Source organism: Apaloderma vittatum, unplaced genomic scaffold, assembly GCF_000703405.1.
Source record: "Apaloderma vittatum isolate BGI_N311 unplaced genomic scaffold, ASM70340v1 scaffold10706, whole genome shotgun sequence".
Lineage (NCBI taxonomy): Eukaryota > Metazoa > Chordata > Aves > Trogoniformes > Trogonidae > Apaloderma > Apaloderma vittatum.
In genome coordinates this window covers 69,158-94,529 of record NW_009720085.1, presented here as the reverse complement: position 1 = coordinate 94,529, position 25,372 = coordinate 69,158, and the positions used below count along the sequence as shown (strand labels likewise).

Genomic DNA, 25,372 nt, shown 5'->3' with positions numbered 1-25,372 from the left:
CCATGAAGGTTAACAGTGGAGCAGATGTCCACCTGCAGCCCGTGGAGAACCCCGCACCAAAGCAGGTTGATGCCTGAAGGAGGCTGTGACTCCATGGGAAGCCCACACTGGAGCAGGCTCCTGGCAAGACTTGTGGACCCGTAGAGAGAGGAGCCCACACTGGAGCACGTTTGCTGGCAGGACCTGTGACCCCACAGGGGATCAAGGCTGGAGCACTCTGCTCCTGAAGGACTGTGCCCTGTGGAAAGGATCTTTGTTGGAACAGTTTGTGAAGAACTGTAGCCCACGGGAGTTCATGGAAGACTGTCTCCTGCGGGAGGGACACCATGCTGGAGCAGATGAAGCATGTGAGGAGTCCTCTGTGCTGCGGAAGAAGGAGCAGCAGATATCACGTGATAAACTGACCACAACCCCTCTTCTCCATCCCTCTGTGTTACTGGTAAGGAGGAGGTAGAGAAAATCAGGAGTGACAGTTGAGTACAGGAAGAAGGGAGCAGTGTGGGGAAGGTGTTGTTAAGATTTGATTTTATTTCTCATTACTCTACTCTGATTTCATTGGTGATAAATTAAACTAATTTCCCCAAGTTGAGTCTGTTTTGCCTGTGACAGTAACTGCTCAGTGATCCCCCCGTCCTTACCTCAACCCACGAGCCTTTCCATTTTATTTCCTCTCCGCTGTCCAGCTGAAGAGGGAAGTGATAGAGTGGCTTTGGTGGGCATGTGGTATCCAGCCAAGGGCAACCCAACACACAAAACGAGAGGGATAAGCTTAAACAAGTTTAGGTTTAGTAACATGTCTTTGCTTTGCAGGGCAGGAGGGACAGATGGTGACCCATGGAGTCACTGGGTGCAGCAGGAAATCTCCAGGGCCCAGTGGCTATTAGCCAGCAGCACCTCTCTGCTTGCCCACTGTGGTTTGGCCGGTGCAGAGCCATCAGCACAGATTCCAACTGTAGTGGTAACACATGCAGTTGGGTCTTCCACTAATGCATTCATTTTGCTACATACTGCAACATAGCAACAGTAAAGTAGAATTGCAATCTACATACACAACAAATAAAAACTAATTCATATAATTCTGCTATGTTCAAGCCATTTCACCTACTGAACATTAAGATTCAGGTCTCTGAGGCAAACTAGGCATGTGAGACAATGTCATGATCAGTAAACGTATCTACCTTAGTGGTTTCAAGATAGATGTTCACATATACTCACTGCTCGTCAGTGAGTAAAAATCTCACTATCATAAAACCTGTAGAGGCCACAGCAACTTTAAATTACAAAATTTTTGCATATTTTAAGATAGTCATAGCAAGTGCAAGAAAGAACTCTTTTCTGTTCCAATACCCTGCCCAAGTAAGCCTGTTTCAAGAAGTGTTTTTTACAAGTTTCTTTAGATATTCTAGTATAAGACAAAAATACCTAGATCTAACTTGACCAATTTTCATTAAAGTTCTTGCCAAACAACAGCATGGTACATCTGTAATTGCCCTTGAAGAAATATAATATTATTTGGTCTGAAATGCTGGCAGGTGCTGTCTTTCCCAAACTGACTCCTGCAATGCAAGCATGGTGACTTTTGGTAGGAAGAGTACAGTGCTATGCTCCTGTTGCTTCAGGATAAAACTCAGGTTTATACTATCAAAATGTGAACACTCGGAAGAAGAAGAAAGGATCTGATATAAGTTTAGGATGAAACATTCTGCAAACATCTTTGGGCTTGGAAATGAGAGATTTAACACGAAAATATTAATGAAGCTGACAACACTACAACAAATGCCTCTAACAGAACCCTGACTAGAAACCTCTGGAAGTGTTTGGAAAGCCCATAGTAAGACTTGTGTAGAGCTCCTGATAATGACACATTATATTATTTTATTAAGCACACAGAAATAAAACAGTCCCTCCTTGAGCATTTCTAGAAACTTCCATCAGAGTTCACAGGTGTCATAATGATGTTAGTGGTAAAACTCACTAGGACTGCAGCTAATTCTCTTCCTCCTCCTTTTAAATAGATGAGAAAGTCATCATATTGTAGTCACACATTAATATTTGGGTACACATTAATAATTGAGTACGTAAAACTACTGAAATTCTTACCTCAGATGATTTTGAGTTTTCATAATATATACCTTGAACTAAGTCACCAATAGCACTAGAAATGAGTTCCACAACCTGTAAAAGAAAAAGAGAAACTGCTTTACATTTCTAGTTAGCACCAAATTTACTAACAAAACTACTGCCAGATTCCCAGAAAGATAAACAGTCCTTTCTTGCAGAAAGCTAGCTGTGAAAGACTGCAGGATTTATTGGGATATATTCTGCACCAGCATGATTCTGTTTCTCTGCTAAAACCTCTACTACAGTAACTCTTCTATCAAAGTTTTAAGTTAATATAAATGAGAAAACCAAGACTTTTTTTTTTTTCTTTCCTAAAGTGTGATTTACAGAGTGTATTCTCACAAGGACATTCACACAACTAGTAAATCCCAGTTCATGAATATGAGACAGTACCTCATCTGGGCTTTGTTTTGTTTTGTTTTTTTTCCTGCCAAGTAAATACTTCACAATACCTCTCAATGGGAGCTGTTAAAATTCTAATCTTCATGGCTAACACAGAAAAGTCAGAATCCATAGAAAGGTAACCTTTCAAATGTGATCATTTGGTATTCGGGTGCCCTGGGAACGCACTGTGGATGTATTTAGTGCATGGCCTCAGGCTCAGCCGTACCACATACGCTAAAGTCTGCAACGTGGGAATGTTTAAATCAGATTTATCAATCTGTATTATCTTCAGGGTTCAGACTTTTTATTTTATTCAAGAGAAGCCTAAAAACCTGAATTTGATCCAGAATGTAAAACAAGCAGTCCACAGTCTCCCTGGAACTACTGTACAATTTAAAGTCATGCACATAAACGGTCTTAATTGGAACAAAATACCCAGATTTATTGTAAAATTAAATGCAGGCATTTCAAATAAGCACACCTAAAGGCTACCCCTTTAGTTGCTCAGAAAGTTTTAATTTCTTGAATGTTTAATTTCCTATGCATATGAGTCTATATCTGATTCCTCTTTTTGCCTCCTAAAATTCAATGTAGTTCTTATTGAATTAAAAGATTTGGTTTCAATTTTTATCATTCCTGTAACTGAAGACAAGCAGTCAAATGATAAAACCCCTAACAGAAAGATATTTTAACATTTAGGCATACTTTATTTGATAATAAAAACACATTTGTATTCTAGTTTTGAGTACTAGCAGAAAGGTTGTGTGTTTTCTTTAAACGCTGGTTCATATACATATTCATATACACTGAGCAAGCACTAACTTTAGAAATGGTGCTGATTAAAAGTCATGTTTTTTCTTGCAATGCATATGGGTTAATTTGCAAGACCTATAAAAACAGCCAAAAAAAAATTTAAAAAAAAATAAAATCACATTGCCCTTTAGGAAACTAGATACCAAAGAAATATTGTAGCAATATGAGCTGCAGAGGAACTGAAAGGACAATGATCCTACAGTGTTACCAGATGTGTTGAGTTATTTAAGCGGGGAACAGAGAAAGTGAGGGGCTTTTTTTTTTTTACCCCTTTCTTTCTTTCTTTCTCTCCCCCCCCCTCCTTTTTTTTTTTTTTTTTTTTTTTTTAAGGTATCAGATAAGCCTTATTCCCAAATCCAGGAGGACTGAGTATCGCCAATAGGTCTATGAAAGTCTGTAACTAAATGCCCAGGATCAGATTGTATTACAGTTTATACAAGCAACATCCCAAGATTCTTCTGATGGCTAGGACACATAATACAGATCAATCACTCGCTAAAAAATGTTATGGTTTGTGAAATGGTCTGAGCTCTGAGACCTACACTGGTAATACGAAGAGGAATTTACAAAGACACCGAGTCCTACTCTAAATGTCAAAGTGATAGTATGAACTTTTAACAATGCAGCTGGCTCTGGATAACTAGACCTTTTCCTCTCTCGCCTGAAACTCTAGACTGTGCAGGGCTCTGTTTCGGGGTTTCTTTTTTCCATCTTTCCTCTCTCTTTTTAAGGCAACTCTGCTCTCAAAGGCAATTTAACTGACTTAAAACAATCTCAGTGAATCATTTGTGAACAACTGTACCTCCCCCTCTTATAGTTTATAAAACATCTTAGGAGAATTACACATCCGCTATGTGGAAGAATCCATATATTGAATGCCATAAGGCCTTTAGTGACCTATTGAACACCCTATGTCAGTGAGAATTTAGTATTAATATTACCTACCTTCTTTCCAAATATCTCCTACTTTCCTTTTTTTTTTTTTTTAAAATAAAATAATATTTTTCTAAGGTAAATGTGAGGCCATACAGATCACCACCAGGAATGAAATTTCAGTTTCAAGAGCACACTGGGATGTTCACATGAGGCTCTGTTACTTCATCAACCTTAATCCAATCTATGAAAAGCATCTGCTGCTTAACATCAGTGGCCTGGGGTCCTGAGCACTGGGGACAGGAATGAGAAATGAGGAAACCAAGTAATTTTCCTCTGCATCCCAAACTGACATAGAGGAAGAAAAATTATTATGGATTCAGTAGTATCACGCAGTCAATGATACACTGACTTGCTCTTATGCAGCACTTTTCATCAGAAAATTGGAAAGCAATCGACATCCCCTCTAAAATTTATTCCCTCCTGTTTTATTTATATCAGGGGAAAACAGTGACAGGGAACTGCCTTCCCCAAAAATCATGCAGCTTGCCAGTGGAAGAGCAGAAAACAGATTCTAAGTCGTCTCTATTCTCACTGGTGCCTTTCTGCCTGACCAGTGCCCTGTTCTACTTGCTAACATTTCTGAGAAGCAAGTTTGAAGAGTAGCAGAGGTAGATGAAAAAAATCAAGTGCTCCCAACTTCTTTTCTTCTCTTCTCATCTGAAGGTTGAGCTCCACTTTAAACAAGTTCAAAGGGAAGAAAGGACTGACAGAATTAGTGCTTGAACACAGCAGCATCTCAAAAGAGACCAAAGTCAGCCTATTCATAACCTCTCACCCCACTGTTTTTCCACTCCTCTACACATTTTTGAGAAGCCTGGTCCCTTCTTAGGTACTCAAGATGAGCAGGAGTGACGTCATATTGAGAGAAAACAAACTTCCACTCTAGTTTTCATTTTCCACTCTGCACCAGCATCTTCCAAAGCGTTGTGTTTTCTGCTCCCCTGGAGCATCCGCAGGGCTCAGGGCAGCCCAGAGGATGACCTGTTACTTGCAGGTGACATGTGCACATGCAAATGATTTCACACACTTTAAACACATGTTCTGCGACAGTTCTGCCAGTGGTTATTTTGTTTGGTTGGTTTGTTTTTTTCCTAAAGCAGTATTATTTCAACACCTTTTATAGAGATATGATCTCTTCTGCTTTTAAAAGGTCAACACAGAGGTCATCAGTTTAGGGTGAACACAGGGAAAGACGGATTGTTAAAGCCAAAATCTCTCCTACTATCTAGGCAGACTCAGCGTATAGTGATGCAGATACTGGACACATGTACGTGACAGCTGATTACACAGCAAGATAGAACTCTTGCTCTGACCTCTTTGGTTTATGCAAATACAAAGTAGTCCAGAAGACTCTGCTGTGTTGCAACGGCAGAACAGTTCTTCTGTAGGTTTGAAGATTCGAAGATTGGTGAAACTTGATTAGCCCTTTTCTGGTATAGTAACTTATTTGTCAGAAATGCACAGCTTTAGCCCTTCAAAGCTCTTTAAATTGACTTTTGAGTCTCATTTCCCAAGCTCAGATTTTCTAAATATTGACGGAAGACATAAAATGGTGGCAATTTTCTTAGTTATTCAAAAAATTACTTGGGATGTTCACCTAACCAAACATTGAATTTCCTCCCTCCTTTTCCTGAAACCAGATTAAATCTTTCAGGTAGTTTACTGAGGATCCATCTTTAAGGCAATTCAGGGTTCAGAATTCTTAAGGCATTCTGCATACGTGATGATACAGAATAAGGGCCATGTGTTCCCTGTCAAGGGCACAGTAGCCTGTTCTTGCCAGCAGCTGACCACTCCAGGAAATCCAGCTCTGTCTATAAAAAAAAAAAGAGGTGTATTTTAATTAAAGTTAATCTCCAAAGCTAGAAGGACTGCATGGAAATCATAGACCTCAGATGAAAAGAAGACACTGCTGCCATAAGTTTAGCAACTCAAGCACTTTGTCCCCTTCATTTGTCTTTGAAATATTTTGTTTAAAGTTCACTACATCGTAACACTGCATAGGTATTTTTTCCTGTTTCTCATTCTAGTTTTAAAAAAAGAATGAATCTGAGCTGCACTGCATGTGGGGTGGTTTCGTAGGAAATTCAGCATCTGAAATGGAATTACACAGACCACTATTTCAAAGTAGTAATACAGTGCCTCTCCAGACTCCACCAGGTATTTTCAAGGGGAACATAAAGGAAGGATGAAGCTCTTGTGGGAAGACAGGAAACAGCACTAGGAAGAACACAGGAATGGATTTATCTATATTCCTCAGCCTTTCCAATTTCTATTTGACAAACTTCCTTAGCTTTGCCAAATTCCTTTCAAGAAGAACCATAAGTAATCCCTTCCTTTCTTAGCCTTGAAACAATATCCTTTCCTCACACATCTGCTGTGACAGACCCTATTTCTTGCCGCTGATGTGTAGACTTAAAAACACAGCAAGACTTCTCCACACAAGTGAAGGAGAAAATGACATAGTCGGGCAATATTAAATATACAGATAAAAGTTTCTGCAATTGACTTCCCTCCCCAAACAAGTTTTAATTTTTGGAAATATTTCTACACTTAAAAATTCCACGGCAGGTTCTTAAAATTAAATATTCTCCTGCATTTGATAAAGAAGCATTGCAACACTAGGAAGCTGAAGACAAAACCCAGTAAACAGCTGAAATTGGATTTTGATTGTTCAATAATACCTAAATAAAAAGAGCAAAAACTCTTGAGGAGTTCCAAGAATAGTGGAATTCAATTTTCTTTCCTGGTAATCTCCTCAAACATCATTAGTCATACAGGTAACTAAGTGTGCCAGCCTATAGTTTTTTTTTAATGTAACGTTTATTGAATCCTATTGGATTTACTATTTGAAATCATCTTGAGCTTTACTGTTTCTTGAAGCTGTCCCTCTCCCAGCTGAATTACACCAAAAGGACTCCTCACAGTGATTTGCTTTCTAGCAAGTTTTAAATGCTCTTGGAAAACACATAGTTTTCTTCACACTGTTAATGATGAATTAGTAGCAAAATACAATGTGCAATGTAAACACATCACCCACACCCACTACTTGATGAAAAGGTACTTCCTAGCCATAAAGAGAAATCCTTCAAAATAATCAGCACTAGTCAATGCAACAGCTCAGCGGTGCAGGGATGAGGTCAGGAAGGCAAAAGTATGGCTGGACCTGAACTTGGCAAGGGAGGCAAAGAATAACAAGAAGGGTTTCTACAGGTATGTGAAGCAGCAAAGGAAGGTTTAAAGAAAGCGTACCCCCACTGATGAGCACGAATGGCTGAGGTTCTCAACAATTTTTTTTGCCTCCATCTTCACTGGCAACTTCGTTCCTCACACCTCCCGACTCCTGTGACCACCTGAGGAATTCGATCATGCACAAGTCTATGGGACCTGCTGAGATGCATCCCAGAGTCCTGAAGGAGTTGGCTGATGTAGTTGCTGAGTCACTCTCTGTGATGTCTGAAAAGTCACAGCAATTAGGTGAGGTCCCTGGGGACTGCAAGAAGGGAATCATTACACCCCTCTTCAAAAAGGGTAGAAAGGAGGACTGTGGGAACTACCAACCTGTCAGCCTCACCTCTGTGCCTGGGAAGACTACGGAAGAGATCCTCCTAGAAGCTCTTCTAAGGCACATGGAGGACAGGGAGGTGATTTGAGACAGTCAGCATGGCTTTACCACAAGCAGGCCCTGTCTGACCAACCTAGTGTCTTTCTGTGATGGAGTGACTATGTCAGTGGACAAAGGAAGAGCAATGGATGTATTTATCTGGACTTGTGCAAGGCCTGTGACATGGTCCCCCACAACATTTGTCTCTCTAAGTTGGAGACATATGGATTTGATGGGTGGACTGTTCAGCAGATAAGGAATTGGCTGGATAGTCACACCCAGAGGGTAGTGATCGATGGCTCAACATCCAGATGGAGACGGGTGTCAAGAGGTCTCCTTCAGGGGTCCATACTGGGACCAGTGCTGTTCAATATCTTCATCGATGATAGAGACAGTGGGATGGAGTGCATTGTCAGCAAGTCCACAGATGACGCCAAACTGAGTGCTGAAGTTGACATGCCCAAGGGATAGGATGCCAAGCTAGAGAAGTGGGCCCATGTGAACATCATGAGGTTCAACAAGGCCAGATGCAAGGTTCTGCACTGGGGTTGGGGCAATTCTCGTTATCAGTACAGGCTGGGGCATGATGTGATAGAGAATAGCCCTGTGAAAAAGGACTTTGGAGTACTGGCGGATGAAAGCATAGACATGAGCCAACAATGCACGCTCACAGCCCAGAAGGCCAATCACATCCTGGGCTGCATCAAGAGAAGCGTGGCCAGCACATCAAGGGAAGTGATTCTTCCCCTCTGCTCTGGTGAGACCTCATCTAGAGTACTGCGTCCAGCTCTGGAGGCCTCAATACAAGAGGGTCATGGATCTATTGAAGTGCGTCCAGAGAAGGGCCACAAAAATGATCAAAAGAACACCTCTCCTACGAGGACAGGCTGAGAGAGTTGGGGTTGTTCAGCCTGGAGAAGAGATGACTCTGGGGGGACCTTACTGCATCCTTTCAATACTTAAAAGAGAATCTTTAAGAAAGGTTGGGGAATCTTTTTAGGAAGGCCTGTTGCGACAGGACAAGAGCAATGGTTGTAAGCTTAAAAAGGGTAGATTTAGACTGGGTATAAGGAAGAAATTTTTTTACATTCAGGATGGTCGAACAGGTTGCCCAGAGAGGTGGTAGAAGTCCCATCCCTGGAGACAATCAAGGTCAGGCTTGATCTATTTAAACATGTCCTTGCTCACTGCAGGGGGGTTGGACATAAAGATCCCTTCCAACCTGATACATTCTATGATTCTGTGACTCTAATTTGAATACTGTTAGTTTTGTCAAATACCTACCTTAAGGCCAGTCTACCTTAAAGATTTTCAACAGTGTTACCTTACCACTTTTATACTTTTTTATACTTTTATTACCTCCACATGGTACCTTACATAGTGTATTAATATCTTTGTATATCCAGTGCAGCAGATCCTTGCACTAAAGTACTCAACCAACTGCTGATGAGTGACTCAGGTTAGAGAAGTATGTGATTTCTTCAGCTTGACCCTTTTGGATGGGGTAATTTCATTATATATATATCTTTCTTCTATATAAAACAGTGAACAAAGAAGGTATCATGACTACAGGGCTATAAACCTATATACTATATATATAAACCTATAAACCTATATATATATTTATATATATACACTATATAAACCTATAAACCTATATATACTCTAGCTATAAACCCCTCCTCGTCAATAAATGACACAGAAGAGCACAGCTACAAAGCACTATTTCCAGTTATGTCGGTGCAGACAACCATTAAACTAGGATGCATTTACAAACGAACTATGGATTAAACTGAATTTTAAAAAAAATCTAATCAGCTCTGAGTTGACAGAAATTATACCTGCAAGTGGTATTAACTATTTTGAATAGACTGTATCTGAATAAATGTGAATCAGAAGCAACACCATTTAGCATCTGACAGATGGAATCAACTAAATGAAGCTGCAGACGAGCAAATCAACACCCCACTGTACCAGGAGTAGCAACAATCAGATTCTGGACTCCAAGTGAAATGCTGCTAAACTTCAAAACACTAATATTAACCAGCAGTCCATCTAAGGATTCAACCTTCTTGCTAGCCAACAAGATATCATATGTCTCAGCATTTTGTTTAAAAATGCAATTAACTCATCTACATTACTACTATAATTTTACGTATGGTACTACATTACTGCACTGAAGCCACTCCAGATGTAAAGGCTTTTAGTAAAAATTTGACCCTAGGAAGATTCACTTTAAAGATTAACTTTACAGCAGTGCAAAAGGAGGAAAGGATGCATAATCTATCACTCTATTCACACGACACACATATTTTAACCTCCCCTAGTAGTACAATGCATAGAATCACCGACTGGGAAGGAATGAAGAAGAGGAAACCAAATTGTTCTCAGCAGTGCCCACTGACAGGATGAGGCAATGGGCACAAATTCCACCTGGACACATGAACACACTTTACTGTGAGGGCATCAAACACGAGCAGGTTGCCCAAAGGGGTTAGAAGTCTCCATCTGTGGAAATATTTAAAATCCATCTTGGACATGGTTCTGGGCAAGCTGTTCTAGCTGATCCTACTTGAGCAGAGGCCTTGGAACAGATAATCTCAAGAAGTCCCTTCCAACCTCAACCATTCTGTGATACCAGCAACCTGATGGAGAAGGACCACAGCTGATTTTGGATATTCACATCTGCAGTGCCAATAATAAAAACTTTTCTCATCTTTGAAATAATAAAACTGAGGCTACGGAGCTGTGCCAAATATTATTGTCTGAGTTTGAGAGCACCAGGACAGAAGTTTTCTGTGGCTGCCTGGACCATGGGGCAATCACAATGGGGGAGCCGGGGCCAGCCACTAAACTTTGACAGTTCTCCTAGGGTGGGGTTAAGTTTACTCCTTGTACAGATTTCCCTTATAAGAACAATTAAGTTCTTGGGAGACTAAAAAAGGCCATCTAGAAAATGCTTAGATTCTTATCACTATTGCTAAGAGGTCTGAATTGCAACTGAACCATCACAAAAATCTATTTTCAGGTTTTAAAAGTGTATTCCCTGTTGAAGTTGTACTCCAGGTCAATAGCTGACTAAATACTAATGACCATGACCTCCAGTTCTGCAAAAGTGTTTACTAACTGCCTTTTCATGAAAGCCCACCTCTAGAACCAAATATGACCTAAAATCCCACCCATCCAAAGAGGTATTGTCCTCATTCAAAAAAAAAGTCTGAGATAATATTAAGTCAGTATTTCACCAGAAACAGATTTGATTGCTTTTATATCCTACTGTGCGCACTAGATATGAATCCTATGTTTAAGAAACAGACTTTAAATAAAGCCAAGAAAATAGAACTTGCGATCTTTCACTGCTTCAGCTATAAAAAGAATGAAGTTGGCATCGCAAATATCGCTCATGGAGGACTTCACCTTTGGCAACTTTATGAAAATTCATTTTCATTTCATAACTTGTGTATGAGCTAAAGCTATTTAGTAATGAATTCCCCCATGATGATTATACAGGGCTGTGAAAAAGTGAGCTGTAATGAACTTCTCTGCTCTAACAAACCCAGACAGTGCCAATACCTCTCTTAAGTGGTGAATGAAGCAGCAGAATTGCTGGCTCTTTAGTCCTTTCTCACAGCGTGCATCTCATGCAGAATAAAGCATCACATACTCTCAAGTTTTCATTACTTCAATTTCTCAGAATAAATTTTGTTTTCTTTTGAATATCCATATCCTACACATTCTGGCAATGATCAGGATCTGGGATAAAGTTTCACATTAACAGTTGTGGAAATGTGAAATATAACTACTTTTTAATGTTTGCTTCAAGTTTTTGAAAGCTAATTTTTTCTTTGAAAAGGGAGGGAGTTTGTCTTTTTAAAAAAATATAAGGACCTTTCTTCCTTAACCTGACATTAACCATCAATAAAATTAATTTTTATATATATACACCCACATACATGCACAAATCACATGCATATATATCTCTCAAAGCCTGTTAATATTGTTGACTCCTAAGCCATTTATCCTCACCTGTAGACAGCTGCCAATTGAGTGTCATACATTAAGGAAGCAAACAACTGGGGACACATCCTGCTACCCCAACTGTCCAGAATATATTTCCCAGGTACAGAGATTAACTCGAGATCTTGAATGGCCTCTGACTTGCCTCTCAGTAAAATCAGCTCTTTCTCCAAATTAGTTTTCCCTTTCTTCTTCATTGATGTTCAACAGTGATCTCCAAAAAGCCCTCTCTCTTTCATGTACAGATAGCATATTAGTATTTTCCAGACCATTCTGATTATTAGAATGAGGCATACAGTTGTCTTATCAGGAAAAGAAAAACTTAACAACCTGTTAGAAGTAGTTATGTGGTTTTCCTCTGAGTAGGACAGTATATACTTGGAATAACAACAGGAACTCAGGTAGTAAACATTGACTTCGGTCTGCTGGGCAGACCAGTGAAGCAGAAAGATGGGTCCGGTTGCTACTGTGAGGAAGGCAAATTCAGAGGCAAGTTGAGGAAATTGTTACCGAGATAAGTCAGAGGCAAGAACATTAAATGGACTTTGTGTAAGCCAGTATGAAAATCTTTGGTAGTCTACTGAAAATCCAACAGAACTGAGTGAATAAAGTTTTGCCAAGACTGTTACTTGCTCAGCCAACGTAACATTGAAACAGAATCTCAAACACAATTTTGCTTTCAATACCTCCACATGCCTTGATGCTTTCAAAATATTTTTGCAGTATATTTTTGGGAAAGAGCTTCAATATTAGACTTGATGATTCACAGTGATATCTATGATATATTTTGGTATCAGTCTCAGTTTCAGTCCTTCCATGTTCTGCAGTGGTGCTTCTGCTGCCGGGCATTGGTTCTAAGTCACATGTGTCCATAAGGAAAGTGGCAGAAATAATTGGGTTTTATTTTCCTTTTTTTTTCCCTTTCTTTTTTTTAAAAAAAAATCTTATTTTTTCATGCAGATGTGTGAGGACAGAAAACAGATTGAAAACTAAACATAAAAATTTCCAGCAGTGCCATGGTCAATAACCAAAGAAAAACAAAGTCTTTCAATACAGACCTATACTAACCCCAGTGGAGTTTAGCTTTGGGAAAGCTTAGCATAAGCATTAGCTTTAAAAACCAGTACAGGTGGAAAAGGTCATTAAGATAAAGGATAGATCTGAGGAATGTACTGATTAGAAATCAAAACAAAGTTAAACAGCTGTAATCTCAAAACTGACGTTCACTGCAATGCTATAGAACTCTTAACAGATCAAAAAAGAGATTGTTTCTACCTCTTACCACAATTATAGATTAAGTTTAGTTTTTAGAATTTGGATTAAATTATTAAGTTAATAAACTGTGTCACCTAATCCTCTAATTTAACTTCTCTAAAAGATCTTTTTTCCAACATATAACCAGAGCCACTAAGGTAATGACATTTACAAATATTTAATCATATCTCCAGGTATGGATAGCAAAAGTGAAACAGGAAAATAAATCCATAAAAGTTCAGAAAACCGAATGCTTCATTTGGTCAGGTGTTTTTTAAGGGCTGTAAATTTACTTCTTGACAACAAAGCCAGTGTGCTTGCTAAGGAAATGTTCCTCTGACACAAGCACAGGAAGGGGCAAGGGGAAGAGCATAACGCAGTAATCGGGAGATTCACCTGTCATTTGCCAGTTCAATCATCATCATCATAAGAACTGACTGTCAACAAAACTTCAGTAAAGAAATCATATTAAAAATATAGTGTTTGAGAACATTGGGCAGTAAAAAACAATACATGTTTGAATTACAATTTCTTTTATGTTTTACTTCAAGGTAAAGTAAAACCAAATTTACCTCTGGGAATTGGGTGCAAATCAGTAAATTTTATGCACCCTAAAATAATTATTAAAGCATTTAATAGTTTTCTTAAGAAATGATTCACAATTATGTATGAATTAGAAGGATTTATTTTTCAGTACTGAAAGCGTGTTTGCATTCTCCAATAAAATCTATGCCAAGTTGTATGCCGATACTGAGTATGCATCTCGCGTGTTTGCATTCTCCAATAAAATCTATGCCGAGATGCATACTCAGTATCGGCATACAACTTAACATTTTAAGATACAGAACTGCTTATTTAGGGCTGCCCAAAGAGCTTTATTCTGTAATAATGCAATCATGATGGCAATGTTGGCCTTACATCATTTCATATTAGGTTAAGGGTTCAAAAATATTACAATTCTTCCTTGGTTTTCTTCTCTCCTCTCCCATTACCCAGATAAAACAGTGTTGTGTAAGTGCACTTTTCCATAAATCAGTTCAGAGCTCTTTAAACTTATCTATATTATTCAGTAGCATCCAGTTTTGAGACTCACCCCGTGACACTCTAAAATACTAAATCAGAATAAAAATACTCATCCACACCAATACTATCCTACTCCCCGTTTAGTCTAGTACATCACCATCAAACAGTGCCCCAGGGGAAGGCACAGCAAGACAGACATGGTAACGTACTTCAGAAAAGCTCTTTTTCCTGCTCTCTAGAAGAAAATCTTGAAGGTTGTTCTTCAGTATTTTTTCTCTCAAGAACTCCACTATCACATGTCATAACCTGTGTCTCAATCTAATCTTATCTCTGCTTCTAAACAAATTCATGCTCCAGTGTCACCTAACTGCTTTGTGAGCTGATCATTTTAAGGGTACTCATCTCGAACAGCAGCTTGCAACGGGGGAGAAAAAAGAAGCAGATACATGAGCAGAGGTGAAAAAGTAAGAATAACTAAAAATATATACATAATTCAAAAACAGTTTTATTATCAGCTTCAGTTTTCTGTATTAAAAATGTAACTGGGAGCAAACACATTACTTCTGGATCTCACCTCTTCTCCATGATTTTCTTCATCCTGCCTTCTCTGATCAATATGACCAGTGAATTTCAGAAGGAAAATTCAGACAAAGGCTCTTTGTTTATTTTATGTAAAAAATAATGTAAATATACTTAGCAGGTATTTATGGTTAAAATTCTCCCCTAGAGAAAATAATAAAGCATACCTCTTTCAAAATAAATTTGATTGCTCTGAAGATAACTAATTTTACAATTAAATTTACCAAGAAGCATCTTCTACTCAAACAAAATGAAAAGCACTATTCTGAGGGACAGTAATTTGAACCTATGACAAGGAAGTGGCTGCTAAGGGCTGCCTTTATGTTGGCAACAAGACATTTCCTTTTGAAAAGGATATTTCTTACAAGATTCCTGACGGTATGCACTTTTCATTTTCTTTAGAATAAGTTTTCAGTTTCAAAGAAAGGACTACTACTTAAATTAGACATTAGGGAGAAATTATTTCCTGTGAGAGTTGTGAGACCCTGGAGCAGGTTGTCCACAGAAGTTGTGGATGCCTCCTCCCTGGAAGTGTCCAAGGCCAGGCTGGACGAGGGTTTGAGCAATTCGGTCTACTGGGAGGTGTCCCTGCCCATGGCAGGGGGGTTGGAACCAGATGATCTTTAACGTCCCTTCCAACCCAAACCATTCTATGGTTCTATGACAAGAAGACTGCCCCTGATCCTAGGAATAATTTCTTTAGTCAATCCATGATTCTCCACTGTTCTAATACTTAGTATTTTTTTAAACTTTATGTTCTTCTCTTTACATCATCCGGGGAAAGTAAGATCTTGACACAAATACCACCTTTCTTAAGTGACATTTAAAAATTAAAATTGTAGGTTCTAGCTGACTTGTCTGTCAACTCTCAAAAAATGTGAATTCACATCAAAAAAGTAACTGTCATCGTCTCAGAAAGGAGATACTCTCCATATCCTTCACTGGTCAGTAGGAAACCAAGTCTCTCAACTTCAAAACTGAGCCTTCCCCATAGGACCAGAACTGATGCTACAGAAGTAGAAATCATAGTTCAGGATAAGCAGCTCTTCTATGAAGCACAATGTACATTCAGATTGTCGCTACAGGAAGACATAGCAAGACTTACAGGAACAACTTGTTGATGTTTATGCAAACACAAGGCCTATTTTGTAAACAACACATTTATGCCTTTAGGAATACATAAACTTAACATAAGGAAAAGCATCTACTATATAAGTACTACATCTGTGCTACTGTTTATTTATAAACAGATAATGCTTAATAAAACAATGCTCTATAATGTGGTCTTCTGGCAGAGTTCTGCATTGACAGACAAGATTCTTAAATTCAATTCCAAGCTTTCATGCTGCAGATTTTGAAGTGCTTCTGTGAACAGTTCAATCACTCCAACAAGAGCTCACTGAATTATAGTGGGAAAAATAGAGTCATTCAGTGAGATTTCAGTATGAACTACAGAGAAGGCTACCATTACACGTATAGCTAGGCTTTTCTTTCTTTCCCTCCTTCTTTTTCTAGGTAGTTTATTTTTCGTTTTGGATATGTCCGGCTTTGGTGATTCAGTTGTTGGTTGCTTGATTTATTTGCGAGGCTTTGTTAACTACAAAGGGATGCCTTCCTATCAGTATACAGGGTTGCAAGCAGTGTATTTACAGATTATTTTCTTCAGTCATCAGCACATTACAGTAGGCACTGCACTAAAATGCATCATTTCATCCTTCTGAAATTGTATGTACCACCACGTTCAGTGTGGGAGGATAAACACTAGTCACAATTACATCTTTTATGCACCCTCTCCATAGCTTTAGAAGATAACTGATGATTCAGATGCTCTAGGAAGGTCCTGCTTTAATGGTACAACACATTTCTTCCAACTTATCTGTGATACACTCTGAAAAAGCATATTATTCAATAATATCATGGTTAGTAGTCATACATCACCTGCGTTAATATGTCCATATCATGTTTCTGGTTGACAGGTGACAAAAATGAGAATTAATGCTTGTTACTTTTGCTATGTTCACATGTGAACGGCACCCTAAAAATATTACGTGAAGATTGCTTAAAAAGAAAAAAAAACAACAACAAAAAAACCACACCAAAACCCCCCAACCCTAATGCTTTTTGCTACTACTGGGTCAAGGAAAGAATTCCGTGCACAAAGCTTGCTGTTAGCGGTTTCATTCCCATACCCACAGCTAGGCAAAATGAGGTAACAAATGATATACTACCTTCAGGCAGCAACAAGGAATCAGCCATTAAATATATCCTTTCATAATTTGTAAAAAATTCTTCACAATATTTATTTAAAACCGGAGATGGTCACATATCCTACAAGACAGTTGGGAGGTACCTTATTTACCTTTCCACCTCTCGCACATCTACATGTTTGCGATGACTTTAACCACAATCCTAGTATCAACACCACAATCTCAAAATGAGAAAACCCATCAAACTAATGCCATCAACCCATATAAACACACCCTAATCCAATAAATCAGCACACAACCAGGCATGACTCTGTTGTTATTTAACTAGCAAAACCCAAGCACACCCTTCCTCCTTGCCAAAGGCTCATCACCATTCCTAAACCCACTGCTGATACTCCACAACAAGATCCCAACCCAATTCATCTTTAGCCTCAGTTTTGTTCCAAAGCCCTTGGATTTGCAATGTCCAATCTAGTAAAGGATACGGTTCTGAAGAAAGGTTTTATCCATATCCTCTTCAATCAATAACATAATTTATCACCGCTATCAGCAGGCTAAGAAAACCCCCCATGCAAAATATAATGTAGACAAAAAAGGAATAGTTTTGATAAGGTGATCAAAAAGTTAACATGAAAGTACAGAAGAATTGTATATGCATGTGATGTGATCAGTTTAATGTGTTGTAGCTCTAAGTTTTTTGAAGACATGATTGTTAAACAGTTTTTATCACCTGAATAAATGTAGAACTTTGCTATGACTACAAAAACGTAGCCTGCAGTTGCATCTGCCCTTCCATACTATATACTGTAAACATAATTAACGTCTTATAATTTCACAAAGAAAATGAGAATGCTTTCTTCTGAATTATTACCCGTTCAAAATTTTAGATGTCTTTATCATAGAATCATAGAATGGCCTAGGCTGGAAGGGACCTTAGAGATCATTTAATCCAACCTCCCTGTCATAGCACAACGGCAGAATTTATCTCACAGGAGGCTGCCTAGCTGACATTTCAAGAAATCTAGAGTCCTTGTACCTCATATTTAAAAAAAAACAACCAACCTGAAACACCACCCAAACCCTTCTTTTGCATAAATATAGCAAACATGCAAGAAGTATGAGCACTAGTTTAAAAGAAACCCCCAACCCCGAGCCTTGAATCTCGTTAACATCATTACAGTTACATTCTACAACAGTAGCAAGAAGAGGAAAATTACTATGAATTAACGACAACAATTCCTATATTTAATGTTATTTAAAAATCAAAGTGTTACCTAAGGCAATTACCTTGCAGTCTTTTAATATCTACAGGGAAAAGCCTAAGGGAAAATAATTGACTTTGCTAATTTTACCCTTGGCAATTATAAAATAGCTCTGCATTTCATTACGACTACAGAATTTCACATCTAATTGTCAGCCTCGAGAGAAGCACAGAGCTAAATGCATCATACACAAGCTCAGACAAGAGTTTAACAGCACAATAAAATTATCTGGGTAGCAGTGGTTTCGGTTAATGCCAACCCCCCCTTTAGCTTAATTTCCAGTCTATACAGCAGCTATGCATATCTACAGAGGTTACAGCTTATCATGGTGAGTACCGTGCGCCGTGTAACGCTGCTCACTGCATTAGCCAGCTTGCTGAGCTACCAAATAAATGCCAGCGAAAAAGCAGTGCTGTGGTTTTTACTTTTCCCATGAAAGAAAACAAAACACTATGAAGGAAAAAAGTCACAGTTATTTCACACTGCTGAAAAACAGATGCCAGATTTGAAAATTCATCACTTACAAAAGAATAAATACAGTATGTTTAAATCATTGCACCTGTCAAGAGATTTCTATAGCTTGTACTTCAATTTTTCTAACTTTGCTAGTACGGTTAGACGTATGAAAAAGAATAATTTACTAAGTCAATCAGTTTCCATAATGGCATCCCACTTATCGTATGTAGAAGCTATGAAAGTATTTAGATGTCAGAAAAATGAAAAAAAGTGCTAAAATGTTTTGGCAGAACTTTCCGACATGCAGTATAATGATTGCTTTTTTTTTTTTTTTTTAGAAAAAAAAAAAAGTGTTTCTCTGCACTTGTGCTTCATTTCACTGTAGGCTTGTTTCCTGGCAAGTCTTCAGGGATTATACATTGCAGCTGCAATACTTAATGATGCACTAAATGCAAAGTAATAGGTGCTACATTTTATAAAATGTTTCCTCTTACACTGAAACAAAAAATAATGATGTAGGGTTAAATCCTTTGGTCTGTCTTGAGAATCTTACTCAGTACCAAACCAAAAAAAAAAAGATAGAGATCAATAATAATTAGTAAAATCAATCGCACCCTACTAGGGCATGACTAATTTCTTTTCACTATTCAAAACTTTTTAAAAAATTCTTAGTACCAGTTATCACCATAATGGCTTAACCCACTGTTACAGCAGATTGACATCTAATTTTCCATTTCTTCTCCTGAATCTCAGCTCTCTGTTACAAAATGACACCACTTTTGAGAGAAACTGTCACGCCATGATCAAAGCAGTACAAAAATACTCAACTACCATCTTGAAAAGCTTTAGCATGAGAATCTAAAAACAATGGTCTCCTTAAGCTCAGGATCAAACCCATGTTGACTATTGACAGTTGCGTGCATGACAAACATTTGTTTTACATTGTGATATGGCAGCAATTTTCAGACATACAAAAAGTACCCCTGCAAAAAGATCTGTTTTCTGTTTCCAGTGGAATGGCACACTAAGCTCTTTCAGCCTCACATGTAGTCAAGTGTTACACTAGACTGGCACAGGGATGCCCAGGAATCTCTCTCCACCACGGGAGGTTTGAAGAACAAGCTCGAAAAACACATGTCAATAATGATTTGATGTAGCTGATCCTACCTGGGGAAAAGACCACCGACTGGAGAGAGGATCTCCTAAGGTCTCCATCATTCTAATTTTCTAAGTTCATACATATATATAATTCATTTGTCACAAAAACATTTCCCTGTAAAGTTTCAAACAGTTTGGCTGAGCAGCTGGATTGCAGCTGCCCTTTAGAAGTCAGTACATCCACGTTAATAGGGCAATCCAATACTCAGGGGCATCCAAATGTCTGACAAAGTAATTTTATTAAGAGTAAAAAGTCACCCGAGCACTGTGTAGAAAAAGAAATTAAGCTTCTTCCCCCAAGAATTCCTTAAGAGAGACAAACCTTTCACAAAGGACAAGGTAAAAAACAAAACAACAAACCAAACAGTCTGCAGCTGGAAGTCTGCAAGAGGTGTGGTCATCTGACATGTCATGAGGATGCTGCTGCATGTACGTTAAATCCACCAAATTAAACACTCATCCAATACCACGATGCTTCAGAATGTTACTAAAGGTCTCAAAACAGGAATTCTACAGGACAGCAGTAAACATGTCTGCAGCAGCAGCCCCTCAATCCATCTACAGCTATGAGCTAAGTATGCTGATTTTTAAAGGTTGCCCCATACATACATAACGTATCACAACTGCTGATCTTTTAGAGAGCTTCCTCTCTTTCAGAAGATTCACTAACAGTTACTTGCTCTGGCATTAGATGAATTTTTTTCTTGTTTACCTTGGTATTTTGTAACTGCGCAAGGCTTGTACAAGCATTTGCGAGAAGAAAATCTCCACTCAAAACAGCCATTTTATTTCCAAACTGCATATCCTTCAGCGGGCCGTCGCACGACTTGAGCTCACCGATGTTCACTATGCCACGATGCACCAGAAAGGCAGTGTGGATCAGTTCAGTAATCTCAGCCAGACTTCTTTGACTGAAAGCAAAGAAAAAGCACAATTATTTTTGAATGCTATGAATAAAATACAGATTCTTAGGAGTAAAAAAAACCCACCAAAACCACAGCCACATGTGCTAAACAGATATTTTATGAAGGATCATGTATGTCTTCTACGTACTTCTAAAAGCCACAACAGGGAAGTGTTAAGCACAAGGAACTATCACTAGGTACTTCCAGGTAAGCACAGGTACCACAGGTTCCATTTGGAGGAATGCTGCCCTTTGTTTGAATTATTTCCCAAAATAAAGCTAAGCAATCAATACTGTCCTCATGCTGCTTGCTTTTTTTTGTTTTGTTTTCTAGGCGCTTGAGGGACACTAACATGAAGAAAATGCCAAGCAGAAAGTACTGATGGGAGGGAACAAAGGACGTATCAGCAGGGGAGTCTCGAGCAAGCTGATGCGAACACCATGAAAATGCTACAGTCAATGATTGCTCGAATTAGAGGTAAATTAATAACAGGATACCTTGCAGTTCAATCATATCAAGGGGGGAGGGCACAGGAGGGAGAGGAAAAAGAGCTGAACATTTCAGAACTGTGTACTAATGATGTTTCACTGGTTGTTTTAGTCAGAAAAAGCAGAGGTGATTTTCCAGCAAAGGAGCGGACACAGTTTTGTTTGGATGGGTTTACAAATCACTTCTTATTCCAACACACTATTTGCTACACTCTGAATTTAGGGGTTTCAAATCCCTGTGAGAGGCTTGCCACCCTGTGAGAGGTTACCCCAGAGGCCTGTCTTCTATTTATTTTCATTTTATGGAAGAAGGCATGAAAATAGTCATTAGCACAGCCCTCCTCCTGCAATTCAACCCTGCAGTCCCCGTCACTCTAAGGAGCTCAAGGATGTCACCTTAGCTCAGAATTACAACAGGGTGATGAGCAGACATTAATAACTGAGCAGGGGCAAGGGGAGGGGGGCACACGGCAACGCACCACAGCTCTTAACACTGCAAACCTAGATACACACAGCCCCCGCCCTTTATGAAATCTTCAGCACATTCTCATCTTTTCTGATTCAAGCAGTTAGTTCCCTTTATGCCATGGAGATTTCACGCACGAGCAAAAATACTACACATGCCCTCAGCCAGACAGATGACTAAAAGGGTTTAAACTTCAAATTAAACTGCAACCCAGAATACAAAGGCACGTTACGCTCCTCGTGCTTGTTCAAAAGTTGCCAAGTACCGATTGACTGAGCAACCAAACTGCTCCATATTTTCACATACACCTGCTGATATACGCTCAGGTTAGATTCTGCCTCAGTATGAGTAAATTAATACCATTTCTTCTGGACAGTGCAGATGTGTTGCACCGACCACGAGCGATATTAATCTAAAGTAACCTTCTGCCCCAAATATATGTGACCTGCAAAGAGCCCCAGCAGCAACTCTTTCGGACCAGTTATCTGTGCCAATTAGCAAGAGAGAAGTGCTAGCAGAGTCACGTAGCCTGGCCAGGCAGGCAAATGGTAAGTGAGCTGAGGGAGAGGATAAATAAAGGTACCCAACGTATTTTGTTAGACACAAAAAAGACTACGCTGCTTTAAAAGTTGCCTTTATAATTCACAATTATTGCTCCACATAGAAGAAAAACAATCTGAAAACAAAACAGCTGGCCATTCTCCATGCAGACAACAAAATCAAAGGTTGATGCTCTTTTTCAAAGAGAGAGAAATGCACAAAACCCTACAGCTGCAGTACCGCAACCATGCTTGGCTCGGCTCTAACAAAGGGTTAATAAAATTTCAAGCTCGGAAAAAAAGACTAACAAGACAACCCGATGCTCTGGCTGTCATTGTCAGGGCAGCCCTTGGAGGAAATGTCCGTATCGGTCGGGTTTATCAGACGGACAGCTGATCAACATTAAACAGACTTGCTCTGGGCAGATTGAGCCGAGCTACCTGTTCTGAATAGCAATGAGAGCCCTCTGCTCCCCGCCGCCCAGCTCTGCCATCGCCGGCTGCCGCAGATCCCAGGACATATGGGGAGCCCTAGTGACGAGCACATAAAGCTGCAGCTAACTCAGGCGACGGCTCATTTCCCCCAGCTGAAAGCAGGCATTAATATTCCGAGGAGATCAGGCCCGCCTCTGTGACCCCCAACTATTGAAGCAAAACAACGACTGTCCTATTTCTTCATTTAATAAGCTTTTAATGAAGGAAATCAAAATCCCCTCTTTGACTTCAGCATCGCTCTTCATGAAAAGGTTACACAAATACATCAGTGTCATGCTTTCCAAATGCTCAGGATCTGGATGTTTTCATTTCTTTTTCCATAATCCGTTTGTTCTCCAAACGCTGTTCATATTATTTGTGCTAACGAAAACCATATTAGACAGATAATCTGCGCCTAATTCTGATCTTATGCACTGCTCTTCCACCCTCTTTCTAGCAAACTAAAAATGTAAGAACTGAAGTGACTTCAAAAATCCCAGGCAATAGATTTCTTAACGTTTTTTGTGATAACCTCCGCAATACTCGGGCACAATAAGAAGCCCACAGTGCTGCCACAGATACAGGAGGGTTCTTGGCATGATTTTGAAAAGGCCAGCATCAAACAAAAAACCCCTACTGTTACAGTATTGCTACTGAATGGCTAAAGCAATACTATATACAGCTTTCTTGATCTAAAGTAGAATTTGGTGACTAAATAATTTTGTATTTGAAAGCAGCTAATCCCAAAATACAAAAAAAAAAAATGTTTATGCAATACTAGACTTAGAACAACAATACAGAACAGAGCAGAAAAGCAGAAACAACAGGGCAATGGGATTACGAATTCCTACCTCTTCCACCCTGTTTCTGCTCCAGAGCCCACGTTCATGCAACAAAGAAGTGGCTGCTGCTAGAATTACCTATGTGGCAAGTTAGGACTGAGAACATAGTCAACATTTTAAAAACACAATATGGAAGCAGGCTAAGAATTGGGAAAGCTTTTTCACCACGGGCTAACATACTTCCACAGCCTTCACCTCTGAAACAAGAACTCCCTGCAAACCATCACCAAACGTCTCAGAGCCTCCAATTACAGGCATTGTGTTTTGAGAGAGGCTACTATTTTGAGCTTCGCACGTGCCCTCATCTCCGTTGCTTTCTCCCCTTCCAAAAATGAACCCATACACAGGAATTATTGTTCCAAAGTGGATGGCACAGAGGCTCAGACAGTACCTGGGGGACCTTACTAAGAAGCTTTGACGGGTTGCAGTCAAACAGGCACAAGTTCTGCTCAGACCAGGAAAAGGTGCAGTATTCAGCAGAGTCAGTTGTGAAACACAGCCACCCCCGGACTCAACTGAGATTATACCAGAACGCTTGAGGTTGGACGGGACTTCTGGAGGTCATCTAGTTCAACCCAGCTGCTCAAGCACGGCCACCTGGAGACAGTCACTCAGGGCCATGTCCAGGCATCTTTTTAATAACTCCAAGGATGGAGACTCCACAACTTCTGTTTCTACAAGCCGGACAACAGGATGTATTGGCTCTTTACCCTTTCAAGTCAATTACTATCTACCACTTCAGTGAATACTTTTTTTCCCTTTCTTCCAGTCTTTAATAAGATCTTCAGACTTGTTCCTGGCTCTCTTCCTTTTACACTCTTCTCTCTACTTCATGAAAATCTTAATCCACAGACTCTTCCTGCCTGTGGTGTGTAAAAGTTGCCTCTTGTTTTTCTGCTCTTTGACTCTTTGTTCCTGCAATTTTAGCACCAGTGTACTTAACCTAAATCTCTGCTTGCTGTAAAGCAACCCTTAGATAATGAGCTCCTCCAGCTGTAAACCTCATCCTGGAAACTACAAAGGAAAGACTAACTTCACAAGTTATTAAAAAATTTTTAAGTAAGGTTCACTGGAGCTCTATCAACTCTAGGACTGTGGAACACCAGCTTGCAGGATAATACTACAGACAATTAGATCCTATAACAAGTAAAACAAGTCTAATTTCTGGCTTTCCCCTTTGCTCCCTTCCTGCAATGAAAGCACACAGATCACTGACATTCAAATACGTTTTGATAAACTCTGACAAATTGCTGAGCAGACTTCAGGAAATCTTTTATATCTGCCCTTATAAACTAATGCAGCAGCTGTGATATCCTGCTGCAGCAACGCCAAAGTAAGGAATACAGATTTTGTAGAAATTCTATGTTCACAGAGGTACCACATCTAACAGGGAAACTTTATAAATATGCTTCTATCTCAAAAAATGCATTTCATTGTTTTGGATTAAAATTTCCTATTTGTACACCTTGGAGTGGAATCTGCCTCATCACTGTAACTAATGGTCTAATTACAAAGACGAACATCTCATGGAGAAGTCAACACAAACTTTGAAGCCTACACAAAACTATAAGAATTGGCAGGGGAGACTGAAAAAATATTGAAACAAAATAGGTTTTGATAGTAAATTTGTTATGCACATTTGTAAAATTGATTTTGCAGTGTTCCTTCCTGGCATCCTTAGTACCCTCTTTGTGTTATCTTTAAAGACTTGCAGCTATGAAACATTAGCTAGTGCAATCTCCTTAAGATTTCTTGTGAGTCCAGTCACTAATTTTCAGTCCTACTCTAGAAGGAAATAACAACATTTTGCAAAATATATGATAAAACAGAAACATTAAACAAAA

The 25,372-nt window shown here is 39.2% G+C and overlaps 1 protein-coding gene across 1 annotated transcript in view; it reads right to left on the bottom strand.

Annotated features, from left to right (window-relative positions):
- Positions 1-2,100: 2,100 nt before the first annotated feature.
- LOC104275052 (decaprenyl-diphosphate synthase subunit 2-like) overlaps positions 2,101-25,372 on the bottom strand; it is a gene marked incomplete at its 3' end in the record, with an annotated part of 50,470 nt that continues 27,198 nt past the window's right edge. The window contains exons 3-4 of the mRNA XM_009870894.1: positions 20,527-20,725; positions 2,101-2,175 (exon numbers count right to left, since the gene is read on the bottom strand). Coding sequence (XP_009869196.1) covers positions 2,101-2,175; positions 20,527-20,725 — 274 coding nt within the window. The remainder of the gene's footprint in view (positions 2,176-20,526; positions 20,726-25,372) is intronic.